The sequence below is a fragment of the Notamacropus eugenii genome, chromosome 1 (genome assembly GCF_028372415.1).
Source record: "Notamacropus eugenii isolate mMacEug1 chromosome 1, mMacEug1.pri_v2, whole genome shotgun sequence".
NCBI lineage: Eukaryota > Metazoa > Chordata > Mammalia > Diprotodontia > Macropodidae > Notamacropus > Notamacropus eugenii.
This window is the reverse complement of record NC_092872.1, coordinates 496,882,178-496,902,137: the sequence shown is the minus strand read 5'-3', so window position 1 is coordinate 496,902,137 and position 19,960 is coordinate 496,882,178. Positions and strand designations below refer to the sequence as shown.

Here is a 19,960-nt window from a genome sequence, read left to right as displayed (position 1 = left end):
AAACCTTTGCATCATTTGGCTCATTGTGCTCTGGAACTTCGTTTCCACTAAGAGTACAAGAGGGAAAAACCCTGGCATTCTCTGGTAACAGTAGGAGGTAAAAGAGGGTAGCTGAGAGAAGCCAGAGTACTTGCTCCAAGCACAAAGTGTGCGATGTGCTTCTGAATATCTCCTCAGCACGGGCCTCTCAGTTTTCTTTCCTATTTTTCTGCTTCCCCAGAACAGTTACTATTTAGTCTGAAAGACTGGTCAGTCCCAGACCATTTGAAGCCTATTCCCAAAGAAGCCTTTCACAACTCCATGTGGGTGCTGAGTTTAGTTTCTGTTTCATCTGCCTCCAGCATTATACATTCCCTTTCCTTAACTTTGCTTTGCAGACTCGAAGGGCACACAACATTGACCTTAAAGGGACAGTAGTGATCTTTGATGAAGCTCACAATGTGGTAAGTTTCTAGGTTTCTTTACATTCACCCTTGTTGTGATTTTATGTTCTCCATATATGACCTGATGATCTTCTCATCTCCCCAAGCCCATGACATTCTCCTCCCTTGGCATGTAATTGGATTGAATTTCCCAGAGACTTATTAGATTAAGTCCTTTTTAAGAGCAGACTCACAAGTATATGTCTGCGGGACTGTTAGGGATGGGACAGAGGAATAAGAGTCAGTAAAAGCCAGTCTTGGCACTTCAAACTTCGGCTTCCTTTATTGGTTTTTATTCATATGATTGAGGTCAACTTCATTTTGGTCTTTCTATTTTTTTGGTATTCTTCATATCTGTTATTTTTTGTGACACATCACATATATTACATGCATATATTACACTGACATGCCATAATTTATTTAGCTATTTCCCAACCATTTGATACATGGGAACATTTGTGTATAGATAGGGTCTTCTTTTCTCTTAATAACATTATATTAATAACAGCTGGGGTAAAAATATGGTTAGTTTTGTGGCTTTTGTTGGATGTTGCCAGATTGGTGGAAGTCTCTTGGAAGCCATTCTTCAGTCCTACCGACAATGTGATAGAATTTGTTTCATCAAAGTGTATTGTTGATTCTTGAAATTATGTTATAATATGTGGATTTATTTTTCCTTTCTTTTGGGGACAATAGCATTTGAAAATGATAAGCAGGTAAATTTTCTCCTTTTTGCCATCATTTTCTTGTTTTATAATATTTCCTTAACTCTAGTCTGAAAGGAAACACTCTCTTTGTTCTCAATGCCATTGGTTTTTGTGAGCAAGGAAAACTACCATAGGGAACCATGACTTTTAAAGCTTGCCATTCCAGAAATGGTTCTGGAATAAGGTATGTTTCAAGCCCTAATTCTTAAGCCCTCTTTCAGAATTAGGATCATTGAATGAATAGATGATTGATCATTGTAGGGAAGAACATCTTAAAAATTAGAGCTAAAGCTAAAAATGAAATGGTCTGTTTTATGATGTAGTGAATTTCCTGTCACTAGAAATGTTCATGCAGAGATTGGACTATGACTTGGGAGGGCCATTTTTTGGATGCAGGGCCAGGGGATATTCTATCCATGATTTGGGAGTGGTCTCTACGACTCTCTTCTTAAGATTATATGATTCATAATTGCCTTGGTAAAGCCCATGAGTTTCATTAGTGAATGTTCAATATTGAACTCATATTGCTTGCATTTTCCAATTATTTTCATGAGAAGCTAACTAAAGTCCTGAGATAAAGGCATAAGTAAGGAGCTGTGGGTAAGATGTTTTTCTTTGATATAGACAAAGCATTGGATTTGGAGTCAGGAGGACCTGAGTTTCAATCCCAAACAATACTAGTTGTGTTACCCTTGGCTAGTCACTTAACCTCTCTCAGCCTCAGTTTCCTCATCTCTAAAATGGGGATGAAAATAACACCTACCTCGTAGAGTGGTTTTGAGGATCAAATAAGATAATATACGTAAAGTTCTTTGCAAACCTTAAAGTTCTATGTAAATGTTAGTTTTTAATTATTATAGTTATTTGAAAGTAAGTGGCTCCAAAGCATCTATGCTTCTTCATGGAAGTTATATCTCTGGCTGTACAGAGCAGCTATGGAGTCCACGACACAGGAGATGCCAAGCTGTTCCCATTAACATCTATCCTTTGGCCAGGCTAGCATCAGGTTTGTTTTAATTAAGGGATCTGGGTATCATTTTCCTGCACTTTTAACTTCTTCTGTTTCTTTTCTCTACCTGAATACATGACAAGTGTCTTAGTGACTTGTTAGTCTACTGGCATGGTATTCTGATTTTGCCAACTCTAGAGCTACTCAGAATTGAAATGTCTTTAGCATTCCTTCCTGGTTCTGCTCTCAACTTGGGTTTCTTTACATCTCAGGAAAAGGTATGTGAGGAATCAGCTTCATTTGATCTAACTCCCTTCGACTTGGCATCTGGCCTAGATGCTATTAATCAGGTGCTAGAAGAACAGACAAAGTTGTTGCAGCAAAATGAAATCCATGCAGAATTCAACATGGAACTCGACAATTCAGGTAGGCATGAGATGAAGAGAGTCAAGAAACAAAGTTTTTTGAGAAATAACAAAGGATCAAACTTCTTCAAACTAGGATAAAAACAGGATTTCCACCATATGAAAATTGACTTTCTGACAGTCTGGGATCCCAGAAGGCAGCTGATCCACATTCTAGCCAAGTAGAACCTTGTCCCATTGAAATTTGTAGTTATTAGGGTAGCAGCAGCCTTCCTTAAGATGAAGAGGAGTCAGCATCTCAGATTCTAAAATTAAGTATATATACTATCAGTTATTTTGGACACTTCCCAGATTGCTTTGTATCTCTTTCTTTTGGAGCAGTGTATGTACAAATTGGTGGTATGAAGTTTTTAACTTACCAGTGCCATATCTCAACTGTACATATCTTTAGAAGAATTTCTGGGTTCGTTATTCAACTCTCATTTTTTGCTTATATTACTTTGTCCTCTGACATAGAATGAGGAAAGATGATCAGCAGAGATTTTACCTACATCTGGTATAAGGTGCCCGATTGTCAGTAGGATTACATACTGACTCTGCTTTGCTTTTTTGTTTTGTACAGGTCTGAAAATGGAGGTTGAAGATATAGCTAAGGTAAAAAGTAAGTCTAACTTTTCTCCTTCTACCTGTTTTTTCTAAGAAACTGAGCTGTATAGTACTGCTGGTTAGAATACTGAATTTAAATAGGGGATTGTTGTTGAATTTTTTTAGTTAAAGCCCTCAGAAGGAACTTCTACCCATAATTTTGGCATAATTCTAGTCTAATTATAGCAACAAGAGCAAAATTACAAGAATTGACAGAGGAGACAAAATTATTCCTATTTGTAGGTGACGTGATGGGTATGCTTACAACACACCCAAAAAAATCAATGAAGAGACTAGTTGAGATAAATAATAAATAGCTTGAAGTAAGGTAGTAGGATACAAAATAAATCCACAAAAATCACCGTTATACAGTACTAACAAAAACCTGGAAAATATTGAGAGAAATTGAATTCAAAATAAGAATGCTGTTATTTAAATTAATTACAAATTTAGTGCTTAGATCAGTCAAACAGCCAAGGGCATACTTTATAGAGCAAGACAGAACTGTAACAAAATTCATTTGGAGGAATACAAGGTTTAGAATCTCAAGGGATTTAATGAGGAAAACCATATTATAAATCAGTAATCATAAAACCTATTTGTATTGGCTAAAAAGTAGAAAAATAGATTAATGTAACAAAATAGTAATTCAGTGTTTGGTAAACTCAAAGTCATGAATTATTTGGCTGAAGGATTTTTTTTTGACAAGAATTTCCAGAAAAACTGAAAAGCAGTTTGATACAAATTGGATTTAGATCAACATCTTATACCATATATCACCAAAAACTCCAAATGAATACATGACCTGAATTTAAAAAGGTCATGTCACAGAAAGATTTGAGAATGGAATAAAGTACCTTTCACATTTATAGCAAGGGATAGAGGAATTCATAAAAGATAAACTAGGTAATTATAATTATATAAAATTTTAAAGCTTTTGCACAAATAAAATCATTGAAGAAAAAGGAGAAACTGTCAGATGGAGGGGAATCCTTTGCATCAAATATCACTGATTAAAAATCTGAAATCCAAAATATATTGTGAATCGATACATATAAAACAGTCCCATCATTCCCTAATAGATAAGTGGTCAAATGATGCAGATTATTTTCATATTAATTTTATATACTATAAACAATATATGGGAACATGTTTTAAATCACTAATAGTAGGAGAAATGCAAATTAAACAACTGTTTTCAGTGCATCCTATAAATTCACAAAGACGACAAAAGATGGTAAAGGTAAATGTTGGAGATGCCTCTGGAAGACAGGTATACTAATAAACTTTTAGTGGTTGAGCTATGAGTTAGTTTAATCATTCTGGATATTAGTGTAGAATTTTGCAGTCAAGGTGACTAAACTATACATCCTTTTGATCCATTGATTTTGCTAAGTGGGTATATGGCTGTAGGAAGTGAAACATAGAAACAGGTCTCAAAAAACCAAGATATTCATGTTAGCCTTCTTTGGGGTAGCAAAGAATTGTACACAAAGTAAGTGAACAACATTTGAGAAATGACTTAAAAACTGAGGCATATGGACATAATGGAGCATTGTGTAATAAGAAATGAGGAATATGAGAAATTCAGAAACTTAGAAAGATTTCTGTGAGTTGATAGACAGTGCAGTAAGATGAACAAGAGCAGCCACAAATGCAGTGACTACAAGAGTGTCAGTGAGAGGCTCATTAGAAGGAATTGAACTCTTGGGAGCTAAAAAAGGCAATGGACCCCAGGGAAGAGAGAGTGGACTATCTTTCACTGCTGAGAATTTGGGAACTAAAACTGAATGTTTATACTTTGTCTGGTATAGTTATCATTGGTGATTATGTTTAATTGTCTTTCTTTGTTACATTGGAGGATTCAACCTGCGTGGGGAGGGGGAGCATCCTCCTCCCCCAGCAGAATAATTGATATAAAGACAAGGAGCATCAATAAAACATTTTTAGAAAGAAAATTCAAAAGGACCATCTATCAGAATTTCTAAGAGAGCAAAGTATCAGGCCAGTTTTGGGACAAATGGGAGTTGCTAGTGCTTTTTAGACTGAGATTTTTCCTTAGAGCATGGCCCAAAGAAACTCCAGACTAAGGAAAATAAAGTGCACATTTTTGTTCAGAGATCAGTAGAGGCATGGTGAGCACTGCCATGATGTTAGCTGGCCTAAAGATGTAGAAAGAGAGGTTTTGTTGTTTGATCTTCACATAAATATTCTGGCTATTGAGTGTGAGAGTGTTAATGAAGACTTTCTTTTTTTTCTTTCATGTCTTACTTCCTTTCTTTTACCCCCCCATAGAAGTGTGAGGTTGAATATATTGTGTGTAGATCCAGGAGATATGTGTGTAGACCTGCCTAAGGGGAACAGTGAAGCTTGTATAACAGCTTTTACCAGTCTTTCGCCTCATTTTTTCCTTTGTTTGCCTTGGCAGTAATTCTTCTTAAGCTGGAAAGTGTAATCGATGCCATTGAGCTCCCAGGAAATAACACTGGCATGACTAAGCCTGGAAGGTAAGTCCTAGCTGTGGAGGCTCATTTCCCAGGGTTCCACATTTTGTGTTATGTCTGCTTATATCACTTGTTTAGGGCAGGTTCCTTTAATGTTTCTCTTTGGGGCTTGAGATCCTGAAGAGCAAATGACTTAAGAGCTCAGCCCCTAAAAGCCAGCCTAACTTTGACCTGATAAATTAGGATGATTACAGAGTAAACTCTAAGTGAATGATGCCAGTTCATTACAAACCAACCTAACACACTTTATCTATCCAGCCTACACTATGCTTCACATTCCATCCAGCCATCCACCTTGTTATCTGTATGTCCTTTTACTTCTTGTCTTCTCCTCCCTTCATGCTTTTCATTATATTCTGCGGACAGTAATCAAGTCAATATTGTGACACTTTTGAAATACTTCTGAAAAGGGTCTGTTGACTGCCCTATGACTTTACTTACTATCTCCTGTGACAGCCCATCCTAAAATTCCTTTTCTGGCTACCACTCTTCCTATGTGTTGTCTCTGTCTATTAGAATGTAATTTTCTTGAGGGTAGGGGCTGTTTCACTTTTGTATTTGTATCCCCAGAGCCTAATACAGTGCATACATAGCACATAGTAGGTACTTAATAATTGTCTTTTCATTTTTTCAAGTGACAGTTATTTTTCTTATTACTTTCCTCCCCCCAAAATATCTCTCCTCTTCTAAACATTCCTATTTTTACCAATAGCACAACTATTTGTCCAGTCTCCCACATTTATAACCTCATATTTCTATCTCATTGTACAATAACCCCCTTCTTCTTCCCCCTGTCATTCACTTTGCAGTACAGCCACACTGGCTGTTCCTCATGTCTAGAGTGGACATCACCTCATAGAGTCTCTCTCCTTTTTAAGATGCAGCTTAGGCACCATCTTTTGCTTGAAGTCTTTCCTGAATCCTCCAACTACCAGTCCCCTCCCACTCAAACTACCTGGGATCTGGTTATTGGGGATATATTTGTATTTATTCACTTTCTGTTTATACTATATACTTGTCTCCTGCATTCAAATGGAAGTTCCTTGTGATCAGAGATTGTTTTATTCTTTGTACTTTTTTTTGAGAAGAGGAATGATTTTATTTTATTGTAAATAGTTTATTATTTTTTCCAATTACATGTACCATTCTTTGTACTTGTATCCCCATCACCTTGTTCAGTGCCGAGTACATAGAAGGAGTTTAATAGATACCTATTAATTGATTGGTCAAAACACCAGAATTCTTCAGTTTTTCTCTCAATTCTATTCCTGTATCACATATTGCATTGTGTTTTCCTTTTGAAACAGCCTAGAATTTGTAAAAACTGGTAGGAAGCTGAATTTCCTTCTCTATCTCTTCCTTCTCAAACGACATCTTTCCAATGATACTAGAAATTTTATCCACCCTCATTCCTTAGCACATTTTGTCTAAGGCTTAGCTTTTGTGACTTGCTTTTTCCAGAAAGGTAGGCTAATCTTCAGCCACCAAATTAGTAAGTCTCATGCAAGGAGCAGACTACCCACATACAGAGAATAAGAGGAATCAAGCTGAGACATTTACACTGCCATCTATGCCACCTATGCCTCCTTATACAAATTTATCTTCTGTCCTGTAGAAGTTTTTGGTTCCATTTTGGGTCAGAAGTAATAACAGTTATAAAAAAATGCTTCATTTGTCTCTTGGTTGAATCTGATTTGAAGAGACATGTCACTATGGAGTCAAGCTTTTCTATTCTGAAAATTATTTTTCCTGTGCAGGCCATGTATTCTGCTTTCACAATTTTTGTTTCTTTCTTGAACCATTTGAGAGCCTCCTGTTCTGGGCCCAAGCTCTCTTGGAAATCCACAGGGTCTTCTATCTCATCAGGTGTTAGTTCAGTTTCCTTGATCTATCATTTATTCTAAAGTATTTGGACTTTAAGTGCTCTGGTGTTCATTTTCCCTTCTGTTTAATATCTCCTCTATTAATTTATCTGCTTGTACTCCAATTTTTTAACCGAGTTTTCTTCCTCTTGAAATCTTTGGCAGGTTTTGTCTTTTGTTTTTATATTCCTCTACTGCTTTTTTTCTGACTTCTTCCTTTTTTACCTTTTTGACTTTCCTCCCTAGGGTTGGACCTCAAAGCTGATCAGATTCCTCCCATGCTGAAGTATTCAGTCGTTTCAATCACATTCCCTGCCCCAAGCAAATCCTGGGAGGACAGAAACTGGTCCTAGATGAATGCCAGTCCCCTTTCCTTTAGGCCTGGTACAGCCCCTACACCCTCTAGTACCCTGTCACTGTTACCTCTCTTTAGTTTTCTGACCGAGTGCTGCTATATCAGTATTCTGCAGTCCCAGACAGAATACTCTTCAGTTTTTCTAAACCTCCACCTTCACAGGAGGAGGAGCTATAGGAAGAAGGGAGAGAGCAGTTGGGCAAAGCTGAGTTCTTTTGCTCATTGTCATGTGAGTTAGGGTTTGCTCACAGAGATGAGCAGCGAGGAAGTTATAGAGTGAATTCCAGAAAATATGCCTGAGGTTCTGGTTGTGGTACCCTGCCAGAGCTTGGGAGTTGGTAAGGGAGAAAATGCCAAGTGAGTGCATTAAGAATTAGGAATTAGCCTTCTCTGCTCTTAATATATAAGATTGTTACCTTGTTAGAATTCTTATCTCGGCTTATGGAGTTAGCTACAATTGCTTTGATCTTTTGTGCGCAATTATTATTTGGGGGAGACTGGAGAGATTGTGAGGGGTGTAGAAAATGTCTAGTCCTCCATCGTGTTGGTCACATGACCCAGATAACTTCCTATTGAATCTGACTTGAAAGTTATTTGTATTGTAACTTAGAGAGATATAGTCAGAATTTATATTGTTGTGATTTTGTTTAGTTTAGTTTGTTTCATGTAAGTCTTACTATATTTTTTTGTTCTTAATATTTGTGATTTCTTATGTCATTGTGTTCATGTGCCATAATTTATTCAACTGTTCCTCAAACTTTGGACACATAGGTTGTTTATGGTTTTCCATCATTAAAAGGATGTTACTATGTACCTTTTTGTATAGGTAAGACTTTTGTCAATATCTGCCATTGTCAGTTTAATGGTTATAAGATTGTGTCTCACAGTTGTGTTAACTCACACATCTCTGTTTAATTGAGAATTTGAACAGTTTTTAAGATGATTAGTGATATTGATGTAACCAGCACAATCTCATATGCCCTGAAACATCACAGTTTTTTGAAAGAGTTTGATGCATCCATCTACACAGGAATGACTAAATAGAATGTCTGTTGTCCAGATTGCGAGACCCATTTGTATGTATGACCCCAGAGCTACTTCACCATTATGCATATGTGGGACTCACAATGTAGAAGGACAACGAGCAGATTTGAACAGAGGGAAAAGAGCTGATTGGATTGCCTTTAGGAAATAGCAGAGCACCTTTAACCCCAAGCTGCTCCTGAAAACAAAGGCTCATCTTTTTTAAACTAACATTCATTTAAAACCAGTGTTGCTGTGAGGCAGTGACATGTGGAATACACAGCATTGACATTATCACACAGCAGCCAGTGGAGAGGCAAATGGTAAGTGTGGGTAGGCAGCTGTACATAACTAATAAAGAAGTAAGAGATGTCTTCCAGGAAATAGATGGTAGGAGAAGATGATAGCCTGGTCGTATAGGAAGGGTAGTTGATCACCCAGAGTGTTCTGTAATTATCCCTAAAGTGCCAAGAGAACATGAGGAAGGCCTTCATCACTGTGCCAAGCTTGTAGGAGGATGCACACGAGAGTCCCAACATGGAAGTGCTGCAGCCTGCGTCATCGGAAGACATCATCAGACTTACGAGATCACAGACTTATCTGAGTACAGATGTTCACTATCTTAAATTTTTTAAAGAAGTGAGTTATGTAGTGGTAAAGGTATATGTAATTTACTCTGGAATTTTGCTATTAAAACTCTTCCTATTTCATTCTCATAACTTCGGTGAGGATAGCCTTGATGAATATGTAGATTGTTCTCATGAAAATTTTATATAGATAGAAAAGTGGGCACATGGGCTTGTAGTTATTGGCATTTTCTTGGTTTTCTTTTTTGATGATAACTTCTCAGAGTTTCTCTGGGCCTTTGATATTTTCCCCTCTCGCAGATAACTTGACAACCTCTAAATTCTCTCAAAGATGTTTCCCCCACGGGGACCCTCTCTTTAAATACTTGGTTTAGTTCAGCTGCTTTGCACAACTTTGTTTTCTTTGATGATATTTTTCTTCCCAAAGAAACATCTGGTGTCCTTACATCTGATGTTAAAATCTAAATGACCTTGATGGTCAAGTTTGTTATCATTATCTTTTTCAAAAAGAACCTTTTTTTCAGTCCTTTCCATTTTTTTGTCTGTTGTCCTGCCAATTTCATCCTTAAATACCCTTGGAATGACTTTGCTGAGTCAGAGCTCTCTTCAATGTTTTTCCCTCCACTTCTCACTGTTTTTTTGACGTGATATTTATTGCTCATAATCTTCCATCCTTTTCTGTAAGATTTTTCAAAGAAGGTTTATATTCTATCTAGTATTGACCTTGGCTGCCGTATTTTTCCACTTGATGCGGAAAGAGTATTTGCTGATTACGGTTGTCTTTAGAAATTTTTGGTCTTTTCGTTATGGCATTATATTATATTACATTAGTTAAATTTCTGTATGAAATCATTGTAATTGGTGGTGGCATCTTTTCCTTCTGCACTAGTAACTTAAATAATTTTAATTGTATTCATGTCTTTTACTTCTGTTCTAGTATTGTAATAATGTTGATTGTTGCTCTTTAGAAGTTAGTGCTTGACTGTATATAGACAACTGTTTCAGGAATCATTTCCAAGTTATTATCTGTTACATTGTAATCAGTTTTACTTTGCTGCTTGCCATATTCTGCACCTCCCAATTCTTTCTTTGATGTGAGTACTTTTTCCTGAGTATTTTATTTTTCCCCAGTTACATGTAAAAACAGTTTTTTAAAAAATTCTAATTTATTTATCTATTTTTAGTTTCCATTGTTCATTTCCACAAGATTTTGAGTTCCAAATTTTCTCCCCATCTCTCCCCTCTGCCCACTGCAAGGCAACATGCATTCTGATTACCCCTTCTGCCAATTTGCCCTCCCTTCTATCACACCCTTCCCTTTTCTTATCCCCATTCCCTCTGTTTTCTTAGAAGACAAGATAGATTTCTGTATCCCATTGCCTACATATCTTATTTCCCAGTTGCATGTAAAAACAATTTTTAACATTTGTTTTTAAAGCTTTAAATTCCAGCTTCTCTCCCTTCCTCCCTCTCCATCCATCCTCACTGAGAAGGCAAGCAATTTGATATGTTATACATGTGTAGTTCTGCAAAAGACTTCCATAAAAGTCATGTTGTAGAAGACAAACTATATTTCCCTCCATCATATCTTGCCCCCCATTTATTCTATTCTCTCCTTTGACACTATCCTTCCCGAAAAGTGTTTACTTCTAATTATGCCCTTCTCCCGTTTGCACTACCTTCTGTCATCCCCCCAACCCCCGCTTATCCCCTTCTCCCCTACTTTCGTTTAGTGTAAGGTAAAGTTTCATAGCAAATTGAGCATGTATGTTGTTCCCTTCTTAAGCGAAAAGTGATGAGAATAAGGTTTACTTTTTCCTTCTCACCTCCCCTCTCTTCCCTTGCATTGAAAAAGCTTTTTCTTGCCTCTTTTATGTAAGAGAGAATTTGCCCCATTCTGTTTTTCCCTTTCTCCTCCCAATATATTCCTTTCACACCCTTTAATTTTATTTTTTCAGATATCATCCTTTCCTATTCAACTCACCCTGTGCCCTCTGTCTATATGTATATAATCCCTCCAACTACCCAAATACTTGAGAAAAGTCTCAAGAGTTATAAATGTTATCTTTCCATGTAGGAATGTAAACAGTTCAGCTTTAGTAAGTTCTGTATGATTTCTTTTTCCTGTTTACCTTTTCATGCTTCTCTTTGAAAGTCAAATTTTCTATTCATCTCTGGTCTTTTCATCAAGAATGCTTGAAAGCTCTCTATTTCATTGAATGATCATTTTTTTACCTTGAAGTATTATACTCAGTTTTCCTGGGTGGGTGATTCTTGGTTTTAATCCTAGTTCCTTTGATTTCTGGAATATCGTATTCCAGGTCCTCTGATCCTTAATGTAGAAGCTGCTAGATCTTGTGTTATCCTAATTGTATTTCCACAGTACTCAGATTGTTTCTTTCTGGCTGCTTGCAGTATTTTCTCTTTGACCTGGGAGCTCAGGAATTTGGCTACACTATTCCTAGGAGTTTTCCTTTTGGAATCTCTTTCAGGAGGTGATTGATGGATTCTTTCAATATTTATTTTACCCTCTGATTCTAGAGTATCAGGGCAGTTTTCCTTGATAATTTCTTGAAAGCTGATGTCTAGGCTCTTTTTTTGATCATGGCTTTCAGGTAGTCCCATAATTTTTAAATTGTCTCTCCTGGTTCTATTTTCCAGGTCAGTTGTTTTTCCAATGAGATATTTCACATTGTATGCTATTTTTTCATTCCTTTGGTTTTGTTTCATAATTTCTTGATTTTTCATAAAGTCGTTATCTTCCTCTGTTCCATTCTGATCTGTAAGGAATTATTTTCTTCAGTGAGCTTTTGGACTTCCTTTTTCATCTGGCCAATTCTGCTTTTTTAGGTCACTCTTCTGTTCATTGGCTTTTTGGATCTCTTTTGTCATTTGCGTTAGTCTATTTTTTTACAATGTTATTTTCTTCAGCATTTTTTTATTTCTTTTAGCAAGCAGTTGACTTGTTTTTCATAATTTTCTTGCATCATCCTCATTTCTCTTCCCAATTTTTGCTCTGCTTCTCTTACTTGACTTTTCAGAATCCTTTTTGAGTTCTTCCATGGCCTCAGACCAATTCACATTTTTACTGGAGACTTTGGATGAAGGAGCTTTGACTTTGTTGTCTTCTGTTTGCATATTTTGGTCTTCCTTGTCACCAAAGTAAGATTCTCTAGTCTGATTCTTTTTGCAGTTTTTGCTCATTTCCCCAGCCATTTACTTGACTTTTGCGCTCTTTGTCAAGGTAGAGCTGTACTTCCAGTGAGGGTGGGAGGTTTCAGAGGTTTGATTCCCCCACAGTCTGTGGGCCCAGAGCTCCAGAAACAGTGATTATCTTTCCCCCTGTTGCTGCTGAGGTTGCTGGGGATTCCTCTGCCCACTCTCCCCTCTGCTGCCCTGGGGCTGGGGCCAGACCGCTCCACTCTGCCACAGTGGTCCCACAGGATTTTTCCAACTGACCTTCCAATTTGTCCTTGGTGTTTTGGGGGTCCTGAACCCTGGAAACTGCCACAGGTGCGAGAGATTCAGTCTCCCCAAGGTCTGCTCTGGTCCTGTCTGTGCCGGCATGGCCCTTGCTGGATTGTACCCTGCCCTTTGCGTGGCATGATAGACACTTCCTGGTGACCTTCCAGGCTGTCTTGGGCTGGAGTTTTGCTTCATTCCATCATTCTGTGGGTTCTTCAGCTCCAGAGTTTGTTTAGAGCCATTTTTTACAGGTATTTGGCTGGGCTTGGGGGCAGTACTCTAGAAGGTGTGTGCTGTTACACTGCCATCTTGGCTCCCCCCTCCCTCCCCCATGTTAAAACAGTTTTAACGTTACTTTTTAAAAACTTTGTGTTCCTTTGAGAACCCCCCTTCATTAAGAACACAAGCAATTCAATATAGGTTGTACATATGGATAAACACTTCCATAAGAGTCATGTTGTGAAAGACTTAACTATATTTCCCTCCATCTTATTCCCTCTTGTGTTTATTTTTTTCTGTCTCTCCTTTCACCTGGTCCCTCCTCAAAAACAGTTTCCTTCTGACTATCCCCTTCCCCAATCTACCTTCTCTTCTGTCACCCCCTCTTTTCTTATCCCCTTCCCCACCTACTTTCTTATAGTGTAAGATAGATTTCTATGCCCAGTTGAGTGTGTATGTTATTCCCTTTTTGAACCAGTTCTAAAGAGGGTACTGTGCAATGGGAACGTTCTTAATCTATAGATGTGAAGCTTCTATGTATTCTGTAAAACTTTGGACTCTTTCATTTCTTAGTCCCAAATCACATTTTCTAACCCCTTTTTCAGGTTAGAATCTAACCTGATTTATGTCTAACCTGATTTATGTCTACCTTTGCATTGAAGTTATGCTGATTTAATTTTGTAGAATTTATCTACCTCTTCATCTTCTCCAGCAGATGTTATACATAAACTATAATTATTTGCGTGGTAGTCTTTTTGCAGATACTTATCCATGAGTACTGAGCATCAAAATACAAATGAACAAATGTGAAAATGCTTATTTGTGACATACAGTACTGGATTATCACTTTGCATCCTTTGGACTCAACTTCCTGGCCTGCAGTTGTTTTACTGTAGATAACTCTGCCCTGAGGTTCACTCAAAGGATTGTTGAGTCCTGAGTCCTAACTTAGTGTGTCACGAGGGACTGCTAACTTTACTCCTGATCAGTTCACTCTCTGAACATCTCCATTTCCTTGTCAGCAGCCCTGCTTGGTTATCCTATCATCCATCCCCTTTTTCTTGCTTCCTGGTTTCCCTTTAAAATGTAAACTCCTGAGAGATGTCCTTATTTCCCAAGTACTTAGCACTGTCTCTGTCTCCCTCTGTTTCTTCTCTCTTTCCCGCTCCACTCCCCCATATGATTTACAGTACTCTTACATATGTCATGTGGAACAGAATTAATAGGTCAGTTTGCCCTCAAATTGTAGATGTTCCAAGAAGAAACCAAATTGTAATAATTCCTTTTGCCATTCTGTCTTCTATCCAACCAGTTCAGTTATATCATAGAGTTTTCCATGGTTTTCAAATGTTTCATTTTATAGACTGTCTCCAGGCCTTTGAGTCATGATAGTTTCCTCATTTGTAACTAACCATTCTGGAAAATTCTTCAAAAGTACTTCTTAAAAAAAGTAAATTCTATAGAATGTGTGCAGTCTCAGAGTCAACATGGAAATCAAATACTGATGACTTTTTGGTAAAGATTAAAAGACAAATTTAAAAAAAAAAAAGCTAAGCAAAACTCATCCATAATTGACCACGTATGACAACGTGTACAGTTTTCCTCATCTATTGACCTGTAAAGCCATGCTTAGTCGTGATAGTAACATAGTGTTTAGTCTCTTTTTTATCTTTTAAATTTTAATTTTTAAATTTAAGTTTAAAGTTTTAAAAATTTTAAATTTTTAAATTTAAGTTTAAATTGTTGCAGTCTGTGTGTGTCCTGTTGATCTAGTTCTGCTTGCTTTATTGTGCATCAATTCAGATAAGTCTTCCCATGCTTCTCTCAGTTCTTTATAGTCATCATTTCTTATGATATTTTAACATGTCATTATTCATAGAACCCAAATTTGTTGAGTCATTCTCCAATCAATGGATAGTTATTTTTTTCTTTGCTGTCACAAAAACTACTGTTATGAATATTTTGGTGCTTATGAGACTTTTCTTTTTGTAATTTCGTTGGGGGGCGGATGATATATGCATAGCAATGGGATCTCTGGACCAAGGATATGGATATGTTAGTCATTTCTTTCTAGCATAATTCCAAATTGCTTTCCAGGGTCATTGTACTGATTTGCACTCCATTGGTCAATGTTCCTGTCTTCTCACAGCCCTTTCAGCATCAGCTATTTCTATGTTTTGTCATTTTTTTCAATTTGCTTAGTATAGGACCTGTATACTATAGATAAAAAGAAATATTTGAAGCAAGATGTTTTCCCAATTGATGATTTCAATTTTAATCATAACTTTGTTCCCCATTTAGATTCAACTTCTTCTATCTTCTATATTTGTTTATTATTATTACTTTTCCAAATTTATTAATTTATTTGTTTTCAGTTTTCAACAGTCACTTCCATAAGTTCCAAATTTTCTTCCCCTATCTCCTCCCTCCCTCCCCAAGATGGTGTGCAATCTTATATGGGTTCTACACATGCATTCCTATTAAACACATTGTTGCATTAGTCATATTGCGTAGAAGAATTAAAAGAATGGGAGAAACCATGAGAAAAGCACAACATAACAATGGAGAAAATAGTCTGCTTCATTCTGCATTCTGACTCCATAGTTCTTTCTCTGGATATGGATGGCATTTTGCATCATGAGTCCTTTGGAAATGTTTTAGGTCCTTGACGCCTTGCTGTGAAGGCTAAGTCTATCAAAAAATGTCCTCATACACTGTGACTTACCATGTAGAATGTTCTCCTGGCTCTGCTGTCTTCACTCAGCATCAGTCCACACAAGTTTTTCTGCAGTCTATCTGTTCATCGTTTCTTATAGCACAATAGTACTCCATTACATTCATATACCACAACTTGTTTAACCATTCCCCAATTGACGAGCATCCCTTGATTTCCAGTTCTTGGCCACCACAAAAAGAGCTGCTATAAATATTTTTGTACATAAGGGTTCTGTATTTGTTTATAACAAAAATGTGAAGTCTGATAGAATTCATGTTCTCATATGTTGTGTCATTGGACAGGAATCTCTCATCTAGAATACAAATAGCTAAATCAATACATATAGTTGGAATGAAATGTGACTCTTGCTATCCTTTTACCGCCTCATCCACTTGTTACATTTTTGCTACCTTTGCCTCAGAAGTGGAAGATCTTGGGGCAGGACTGAGAACCATTCTGCATTTTTCATTTGTTACCAAGTGGCCAGCCCATAGGTGACAGTCTGTCCTTGACTGGGCTGGTTCTTAGGGAGAGGCTCAGGCAGTTATTGGGACCACACTTGGACCTTCTGCAACATTGGTAGAACCTGTAGCACTTTGCTGTGGTACAGGGTCAGCCTTTGAACACATAGATACCTATCTGCAATACTTTGAGGCATTGGGATAGGACCTTGGAGAGGAAACTATCCTATCATCTGCCAAGAAAGAAAGGTTAACCTCTTCTTTGCCTGTGCTTATTTAATTTCAACATTCTGGCCTGAGATAGTGAAGAAGAAAGCTAAGAAATTTGAATCACCACTCAGAAACCCTGAAATTTATTCAATATAAAGAGTGTATGTTGGATATAAGCTCATTTAACTTCCCATTCTGTATTTAGTGATACTGCATAAAATACAATTACAGATAGTAGTATGAAAAGTTTAAGAATTTCTGTATATGAGTGTGTTTGCACATGCGTACCAACAGGGCAGTGGATCAGGAAACTCATTGCTTAGATAAGGTCTTACAGGATTTCAGACCCAGAGGGGACCTCAGAGGCCTTCAGGTCCAGCACTCATTTTATAGGTGATGATCCTGAGGCCTAGGGAGGTGAAGTAACTTTCCCAAGTTCATAATGGTAAAAATTTGAGATGTGATGTGGATCCAAGTCCTTTGAGTCGAGACCCAGACTGTACTATATACTGTCTTCTGTTCAACAGATAAACATTGCAAGGTGGAGAGCCTTTTTGGATTCTTTGTGTGAGACTTAGCAGGCATCAGTTGTGGGTGGAGTAAGCTTAGAAAAAGGAGCCAGCACAGAAAGGTCAGTCACAGCTGAAGTTACTGTCTCACTGGTGAAGGTAAGGTAGTAGAAGGAGCCATAAATAGGAAACTTTGGCATAGTAGTGGTGCCTAAAACTGCTTCACATCTTTGTCTGGGTAACATGAGCATCTGAATCTTTCTTCCTAACTGTGAACGGTGTTCTTTTGTCAGATCTAAAACTTTGCTTCTTTTACTTGGCAGCTATATCTTTGATCTGTTTGCTGAAGCGCACATAACCTTTCAGACCAAGTCTTCCCTCCTGGACTCACTGGAGCAGATCATACAGTTCATGGCAGGACGTAAGTCATTCTCTCAGCATGCAACTTTTTGCTCCAAATTTGTCTCATTCTGTTATGTGATGGGTTTTTTTAATGTTTTATTCCCCTATCCCAACAAGTGTGGGGGGGTACCTATTGCATGTGAGGAGAAAGGGAGATGAAGAGACAGTGGCTTTTTAAGCTAAGATTGCTTCTTTGTATTTGAGCCATTAACATGGCCAGTGTAACTTGAGGAATTTTGCAGTGATGTAGCAGGGCCAGCAGGACACTCACTGTTAATGCTTTGGTGACTATTAACTGCAGCCCCCCTAGCTTTGCAGATTGCCAAGAGTCATTTGCAAAGTGAATTGTAATTGCCCTGAAATATAATTTGGGGTAAGTTCTTTTATTTACAGAGATCAAGCTTTTTTATCCTTTGTAATTTTGACATTAAGGAATTAACATTATTCAGCCTCTGAGTTTCACTGTATTTGCAAAACCAGTATTTTTTATTAGCAATTTTTACACTGGATTCTCAGCCAGATTTCTATCTAGAAAGAATTATGTGCCCTATAGTGACATGGTTATTCCCCTAATCAATCTTACCTCCCTTTTTTAATCCAAAGGGGATAAAATGATTCTCCTGTATAACTTTACACATTTGTTCTCTGGGAAAAGCAGTTGAGCACTTTTTCATTAATAAAATCTGTATTAAGCACTTAGCTTGAAAAGAAATCTTGTGCCCCTAAATTAATAATACTGACAACCAAGGAGTAAACCAGAGTGTAGATCTCACCTGCAATCTGGTTGAGGTATTATGGGCCTGTGGACCAATGTGGTCATTTAAAGTAGCTTATTTTGGTCTCTAAGTCTAGTTGTACTCTACCTTTTAGATAGTTCTTGACCATAGTTCTTCGCCAGGAGACCATTCAGAGAGATAAGATATCAGTGTTGCATGATTTTGTTCTAGATGTCTGTTTGTACTTATAGGAGATGAACTTACTACATTTTTGCCCTTATCCATAGGTACTGGGATATTTAACAACACAGCAGGCTTACAAAAGCTGGTGGACATCATTCAGGTAAGTCATTTAGGCCCCATCTTTTGTCTTTCTCCGTCCATAAGCGTAATAAGAAATATGGCAGACAGTAAGAGTCTTTCCGTCCTCAAGAACTAAAAAAGGTTCTATCTAAAAACGTTGGATTGATGTGCATGAGAGAAGACTGTGAATCAAAGCTGTTGGATGGAAATCCAGGGCATCAAGTTGAGACGTGGTTTTAAAATCCTGTTGTACGTAGGATCCTGGTCGTGGAATCTAGTTTTAGGGCTGGAAGGGACCATCCAGTCCAACCCCCTTATTTTACATGTGAGGCAAGTGATGTCTAGAGAGGTAGGTACACAGGGTCACATGTCTAGTACATGTCAGCAACAGGATTTGGCCTCCTGGTTTTCCCAACTCTAAGGCCAATACCAATGTAAAGCACTTAGCCAACATTTAAGGCATTACATAAATAAGTGCCAGCTATTTTTGTTGTTGCTGTTTTGTGTTAGTTATTATTATTACTTCTATGACTCCTATTAGTATTACTGTTGCCATTTTTACCACACTGCCCAGTGCCCTATAAGGTTGTTTGTTTTTCTGTTACATTTTGATAATAACCATAAACATTTTCTGAAGGAGTCAGGCAACTAGATTCTCATTAAGAGCAGGTCCAGCTATGTCCAGATAGTCCCAGGAAAAAAAAATGAGATTCTTTGGGAATCACATATTTTATGGTCCTATTCAGGTGAAAACTTATACTTATTCAACAGTTTTTTCTTGTTGGTATGCCATAATTTTCCTATATTCTCCGTAGAAACTCCAGCTTTTGTAACAGCTTTTGCTTCTACCCTTCTTTAGTTTCTTGTCCTCGTTATTACACCATTAATTCTTTCTGAACTGAAGGTTAAACTGTGGTGTGTTCCTTTCTCATCACCACCAGATGGAGCTGGGGATTCTTGTGAAATCTAATTTTTATTTTTTTAAAAAAAGAAGGAGGGAGGGAGAGAGAGGGGAAGGATATGACAGATGTCTGAATTCACTAAGGATTTGCTAATCATCTAACGAGTTTTTCTCATCTCTGTCCTATATATTATTTTCTGTTGAATCACATATTTGAAACGGATGGTTCTTGAATGTATCAGACATTCTGGTTTATTCCCAGCTTTTCACTGTCAGTGTTCTGTAAGTGGAATGTGTATTCATTCCACAAGTATTTATTACATAGCATTGTTGTTGTTTTTTTTTTAAGGAATCCTGTTTAATAGTGATCTTTTTAACAAAGCATTTACATGGAATCAGCATAGGCCCTATGATGGCCCTTCCTACTTCCTGCATATTGTTCAGAACTGCTGTCAGGACTTCGTTAGGTATTCTGTGCAAGTTTATGAAATCAGTTTAGTTTATTTCAGTATTTTCTTAGTTGGATGAAACCCTAGGTGTCATTTTAGAAGTCTATCATAACTAGATGCTTAGTAAATGGAAAGAGTGCAGGTAGCCTGATCAAAGCAGTTAGAAAAACATTTTTAGCTTTTTTGATAA

The 19,960-nt window shown here is 37.4% G+C and overlaps 1 protein-coding gene across 8 annotated transcripts in view; it reads left to right on the top strand.

The window, feature by feature from the left end:
- RTEL1 (regulator of telomere elongation helicase 1) overlaps positions 1-19,960 on the top strand; it is a 106,947-nt gene that overhangs the window by 19,578 nt on the left and 67,409 nt on the right. For all 8 annotated transcript variants that reach the window (XR_011972293.1, XR_011972292.1, XM_072633260.1 and 5 more), the window contains 6 exons: positions 378-443; positions 2,351-2,504; positions 3,066-3,104; positions 5,517-5,595; positions 17,323-17,420; positions 18,405-18,460. Coding sequence is in view for 6 of the 8 variants with exons in the window: in XM_072633260.1 (XP_072489361.1) it covers positions 378-443; positions 2,351-2,504; positions 3,066-3,104; positions 5,517-5,595; positions 17,323-17,420; positions 18,405-18,460 (492 nt within the window). In the remaining 2 variants the exon portion in view is untranslated. The remainder of the gene's footprint in view (positions 1-377; positions 444-2,350; positions 2,505-3,065; positions 3,105-5,516; positions 5,596-17,322; positions 17,421-18,404; positions 18,461-19,960) is intronic.